Raw genomic sequence first — 6,365 nt, 5'->3', positions numbered from 1 at the left:
AAATCTATAAATATGAAAAATCTCATCAAAACTGTATAGTTTTATAGTTTTGAAAGTTTAATGACCTTTCTTATTATTTTCAGAATTGATAGCCTGATTAAGTAAAAATAACACAATTTACCAATATTATAATTCAGTGCTATTTTACCTAAACTTTTTGTTATTATATCAATTATTTAATTTTTTTTAATTTTGTATGCTAATAGCACAATTTCTGCAACGAAAACATCATTATGATTTGTTAGCCATCGGGTAAAAACCCATTCGCTAAGTGATGAGTTGGTATCTTTCGTCATCTTGTCTTCAGAACTCCTCCAGCTCATTATATAATGACAATATGGCAGGTGAACTACTTATCAATGTCTTCGCCTTTACAGAATACAGACATGAGATGACACCCCATGGAAGAGAGAGACAAGTAGAAGGCAAGCCTTTTCAACAATAAATGTGCTACCGCAGGCAGACCATACTGCACCCCACGCTAGGCAATTTCGCTGGTTTTCAGGTCTGTTTCATGTAAAATTCAATTCCTGTCCTAAAATCGCATCCACCACCTCATCCATAATCCGATTCAGAAGTATCAAACGTAGTCAGGCTAAATACAAACTGATCAAACCAGAAATTGGATAATTAACAATTCAACCATTATACTAGATGGTTCAGAGTATATAGGCACTAGTTACATGAGGCAATTCTGCATCTAAAAGTTCAGTTGACACTAAGCAGTGCAGATGGGTTCCCTTGCAAAATCATGAACCCCATTGCACAAGAAATATGAGATGAGGGGAGAAGATGTAATAGCTTCATTTGCCCTTGGTGGTATCTTGAGGGAGCTGTAGACCCATGAGCCCCAGCAAATTGGAAGTGGGGCCAGGTTGTCCTTGTTGAGATGAATAGGAATCAAGCAGGCTCTTCACCAGGTTAACATCAACATCCACGGGAGTAAATTCTTCATCCATGCCCTCCATGGCATTTGATGTCTCCTACACGCGAATAAATTCATACATCTCATAATTTGATCTAAATAATTGACGCAACAAGGCACTCTAGGAAAAAGAAAAAAGTACAGATATTGTAAATTCCTACTTTTAAATGTGCATATTGTCAGGACATTTTGCTTAAATTTCTTTAACTTGACACTACATGGAGCAGAGCAAGAATAAACCAAGCATTTGAACCTCCTCTAAAAATCGACTAAAAAGAACACGTGCAAAATAAATAAATAACACCCTTCTAGAAAGACAAGTATCTTCTTTTGCACATTACAAGGCATTTCACTGAATAGGAACAAAATATTGCTGCCTAATACAAATTTCAGCAGAGTCCACACAAGCAAAATATGAGAAAGCTACCTGGTTTTTCTTGGACAATTGGCCATCTGTACGAACAAAACTTTTCTTAAGGGTGGTATTCTTCAGTTCCTCATTCAGAGCATCAGAATAAGTGTTCATGAAAGCATCCTTCCCGTCCACATTATCCTCAGAAGCTTCCATAATATCACTCTCATCTTCAGACTCATCTGAGAAAAATAGTTGCAAGAAATAAATTAAGAACCAAAAGAAACATGGAAAAGAGCCTTCCATTCATGTGCTAATTCTTTGTCGCAAAAAAAAGCTGATATGCTGCATGCACAAACAAGATGTAAACACTAAAAGTGCTCTTTCTTTTATTGTGGTGTGATTAATGTTCACTATCTCATAGATCATTGTGGATTGGAGCAACGATTTTTAAAAAAAATAAAAATTAATTGATTCTCGAACTTTTATTTTGCACAATTAAGCTCTTTTAAATCCAAATTAGTGCTCAATTATATATTTTTTTTAGGGAGAGTTAAATTGAAAAATAGACTGAAAGGAAAAAAAAAAAAAACACAAGTGAAATAGATGCCGGCTTTGAAATTTGTCTTAAGAGTCCCCATCTTTTTTGGCTTTTTTTTTTGTTACCTCATTTTTTTATATAATATTATTAAATTAACCAAGATTTATTATCGAATTTCTTTACTTTTTTAAAAACATAATCATTTCCTAAATTATCATTTTTTGGGTTAAAATTTTTTTGACCAGCCCACGGCATTGCATGGGCAAATCTGTTGTGCAAACCCACGTCATTCTTCCCGGGTTAAAAAGAACTTGAGGATGAAGAGTTTGTCCGGGGATAAGAATCCTGAACCTCGAGATCCAATGCAAGAAAGTCAGCCTCTGAAATCCATGTAGCATCAAAATTTGGGTGACATAGCCAAATGAAAACATGATGGCGAGAATAAGAACATCTAAATAAGAGTTTGTTTTTCACCTTACTGAATCTCCCAAATGAAAAATCACAAAATGCACCTTACTTCAGTATAAATTTTCAACTTGATCTAAATTCACCAAATATACTTTGGAGCTCTCGCAAGTTAACTAAATATTCTCTAGCAAACAGGAGTTGGCTTTATGTGCTAACACAACAAAGAGCAGAAAACCCCAAAACATCCAGACAATAGGTATTCATGTGCATTATTAAGCCATGTGATTTATAACAATTTGAAAGTTTACCAAGCTCCCAGCACAGCCACTCACCCCAACCAAACTCCATCCCACCCAAAAAATAAAAAACAATTGGCTGCTAACAGAAAAGCCTCTTAAAAAAGCATTCAAATTCTTGCAAAAACAGCAAACTGACAGTTATCTTATGCCGTCAGGCATCATATTTTAGTTGTAGTTTTGTTGTCTATTATTGTGTAATAAGTCTAGCCATAAGATTTAGAAATCAAAGGACCACGTAAAATTTTCCAACATACATCACTACCCTCTAGACAGAGAGCTCCTTAAGGATAGGAAAAGCTAATAGATTTGTGTTACTGCTCCTAGATTAAAATGATGTGAGACTTGACCAGCTAACATAAAAGGAAGAAAGTGTATGATTCCCACGAGCAGCACATGTGAGAAAAAAAGAAATTTATGCAACATAATAAACTAAAGAATAAACATACCAAAATCCATGTCAGATGAGGATACTTCTTCAGAATCAACATCGGTAGCACTGTCTTTAGGGCCATAGCGCTTCATTACTGATTCCATGTCATTTAGAAAACACTCAACATCAAGGTCCACCTCTTTCATATTCCTTCAAATAAAAGCAGCAAAATACATGAATGTTGTGCTTAATTGCTGATCCATAAAAGCAGCAAAATACATGAATGTTGTGCTTAATTGCTGATCCAATCTAAAGAACAGCGCAGCATGGATCAGATACAGGCAATTTAGGCTGAAATATAAGAAGGGAGAAGGGAATAAATCTCTAGTCTAACCAAGGGGTGTTGATGCCTCTTGTTCCCTAGAGTACATGATTCAGAAAAGACTATCATAGCTCCAACCAGAGATCAACAACAGTATTCTAATCACATAACTAACAACTGAAAATAAACATTATTCCTTTACTTCATTGAATGAATGGGTATGCAGCATCTTAAACATGTCCATGCAAGGCTTTAGATCAAAAGGTTAACAACATATAATCTATGTAAAGACTTCACATCAAATCATTTTAAATCTGAACAAGGAATGAAAAAAAAAATCTGATCCTAACAAGCAAGAAAAGCCAGTGGCTTGAAAATTTTAATTTTCTACCAGGTATACTACATCAACATACAAGTTATGGTGCATTATCCTGGAGTTAATGGTTACAGGTAAGTTCTATCTAACCCCACCACCCTTCCAAAGAAGAAGAAGAAGATTAAAACAATTGAAATGGGATAAGCAAGTTAAGACCTGACAAACTATGTTTATACAAACTGAATCGAAATCAGCAAGTTATGTACAGCCCAAGCTAGGGAAGATTGGAGTTCAGGAATTCTTAATACTAAAGTCACCAAGGTACAACACTGTCTAGCCAATACAAGTTTAAAAATCACAGTCGCTAAAAAAGTCAACCAAAAAACACAACTTTCATGAGGGAGATACATTTGAGCATTGATTTTTAGAATTATACAATTAAATTAGAGTTCAGGCACAAGATTTATGCAATTTGGATGCCATAGGATTTATGTGCAAACCTGTTTCCTGGAACCTCTGCTCCCTTGTAACTTGATGCTTTATCCACGAATGCTTGCATAGCTTTTGCCATTTCACCAACATCAAAATCATCAAAATTACTGCTGGATGAAGGACCAGCATCTTCTGACTCTTTTGGCATCTGTTTCTTTTTATGTTTGGCATTGTAGAGATCCATCTCGTTTTGTCTCTCTTGTAGAGCAGCATTCAACTCATCTTCTCCATTATACAGCCAAGAATCATCATCAGAAGGTGGAACCTCCTGGCACCTAAAATCATCGGCTGAGTGTGGTAAAGCAAGAATCTCATCAATCCGTCTCACTGGAGCACTCATCATTTGACTGCAATAGCATTTCATCATTAGAAATGACTAAACAACAAAAACCAAAGAAAGCAACACTACATTTGTGTAACATCAAATAGTAATCAGGCTTATTTTGCATAACTCGAAGGAAAAGGGCTTCCAACAGCCGTTAAAATATTGATATTGTGGCATCCACATCTCATATTTGAAAATTTAAAAACAATTATAAAAATGAGATGTGATGCTGGATGCATGGCATTTCTACAAACTGCAACAGATAATCCATTTTCCTACAACACTAGAAGATGGAACCTAATGTCTAGCAATTCATGAATCTTCCAGCGCTGGCCAATCATGTTTCCTCTGCTAGGGGATAACCAATTCAGCAATTTATTTAGAGTTTGACCACCATCATACAAACAATCCATGCACTAGAAACTCTTGCATTATCAAGAAAAACAAATACCTGGTCCTAGAAAACAAGGTACTATTTCGGTAATACCCCTCAGCATTCTCCATCAACCTCTTGTAATCCTTCGAACCTGGCAAAAATCCTTCAAAATACCCACTCCTCTCCAAACTCTCCTTGTACTTCAACCACGTGCTCCCTTTACCCTCCTCTCCTTCCCTCCTCCTCTGTTGATACATCATCTCGAACCCACAAGCAATCTTCATACCTAACTCCGCCTCCAGATACGCACCCAGGTCATCTCCTCGATGAGGCATACGATAGCACTTGGGTGCCTGAAACTTCTGCTGCATTAACTGAGCATACATAGCTCTAGACATTTTTATCACCACACAAACCAATTCCTCCTCTTTCCCCACAAACCAATGCCTCCTCTTTCCCTTTGCTAAGAAATCTCTCCATTTTTGCCGCATACTTCATTGTATCAATATCCCTATCATAAAACCCCTCCACCGCCAAAGAAATCAAGCACGGCTCCTGCTTTAAGACCTGTGCCACCGATACCGGAACCCTAACCCTAGATTGATGCATATTTCGCCTCGCTCTTTCTGGATAATCAGAAATCCGACCCTTCACCGCAATCTGAACAGACTCCGCCGCACGCGACTCACCCTCGCAGTCTATCAAGAACTTCAAGGAATCGATCAACTTCGGGTTTGGTAACCGGCTTTTCGGAACAATATGGATGTCACCGCGGCGAATAAACACACGGTTATCACTGGTTTCGGGGTTAATCCAGCGAGGGAGATGAAAGGCAGCTTCAATGAGGAGAAATTCACCGTCGTTGTCCCAGACTCGAATGGAGAGAGAAGGGAAGTGGTGAGAGATTTGGAAGAGAAGGAAAACAGTGAACCACTCATCTTCAATGTTGTCGCCAAAGCGGAGCTTGCCGTGGAGGTGAGGGACAGGGGGGGAAGAAGAGGAGGAGAGGGAAAGAGAGAAAGGAGGGGGAAAGAGAGAAGGGTTCGTGTTGCCAGATGTAAGAGGAGGTGTAAGGAGAAATTAAGTCAAGGATTTGGAGGTAGAGGTGGAGGGATTGAGAGGAAGCGGAGGGATTAGAGAGGGAAGAGGAGTCCGGGTAGATAGCGTAGTAAACAGTGTCGTCTGGGACTCGGGAGTGTGCTTGCGACTGGTCAGCCATTTTGATAATTTCGGTAGAAGGGAAATCAATGAAGCATTACACAGGCAGGGAAGGTGATGACAGAGCCAGAGAGACTAGGGACTTTCTGGGGAAAACCAGAAGCTTACCATGTTTTTAAGCTTAATTCTTTTATTTTACAGAACTGAACAGAGGCCGAGGAGGGGCTCAATGGGCCGATTCATGGCCGAATATAAACTCACGGAGGGGGCTTCAGTCTCCCTCGGGACTTGCTTTGGGCTACTTTAGAAATTGAACTTCGAAATCCTTCCACCTCATTTCTCGAAGAGAGATTTGCGTATTACCTTCACCTACTGTATTTTCCCCGCTTGTCAACAATTAACGAGGGAGGTAGCCTTTTTAAGAAAATAAAAATTATTTTTCAATTTTTTTATTTTTTCAGTTGAGTGTTTTTTAGATTTT

At 38.2% G+C, this 6,365-nt stretch overlaps 1 protein-coding gene across 1 annotated transcript; it reads right to left on the bottom strand.

The window, feature by feature from the left end:
• Window positions 1-519: 519 nt before the first annotated feature.
• On the bottom strand, window positions 520-5,217 carry LOC105111413 (suppressor-like protein). The gene is made up of 5 exons (XM_011006756.1): window positions 4,802-5,217; window positions 4,034-4,372; window positions 2,972-3,105; window positions 1,353-1,519; window positions 520-983 (listed from the first exon to the last, which is right to left on the bottom strand). Exons 1-5 carry the CDS (start codon window positions 5,215-5,217, stop codon window positions 804-806), a joined length of 1,236 nt encoding a protein of 411 aa, XP_011005058.1. The 3' UTR covers window positions 520-803.
• Window positions 5,218-6,365: the final 1,148 nt, after the last annotated feature.

Source organism: Populus euphratica, unplaced genomic scaffold (assembly GCF_000495115.2).
Source record: "Populus euphratica unplaced genomic scaffold, PopEup_1.0 scaffold355.1, whole genome shotgun sequence".
In the NCBI taxonomy this organism is placed as follows: domain Eukaryota; kingdom Viridiplantae; phylum Streptophyta; class Magnoliopsida; order Malpighiales; family Salicaceae; genus Populus; species Populus euphratica.
This window is presented reverse-complemented; position numbering and strand designations above follow the sequence as displayed.

Excerpts from the sequence above, each read along its gene's own strand:
- LOC105111413 (XM_011006756.1), bottom strand. The coding sequence starts at position 5,217 with ATGCGGCAAAAATGGAGAGATTTCTTAGCAAAGGGAAAGAGGAGGCAT. Across the intron at positions 3,106-4,033 it reads GCAGAGGTTCCAGGAAACAG|GAATATGAAAGAGGTGGACC; the intron begins GTTTGCACATAA and ends TTTTATTTGAAG. Across the intron at positions 1,520-2,971 it reads CTCATCTGACATGGATTTTG|ATGAGTCTGAAGATGAGAGT; the intron begins GTATGTTTATTC and ends TATTTTTCTCAG.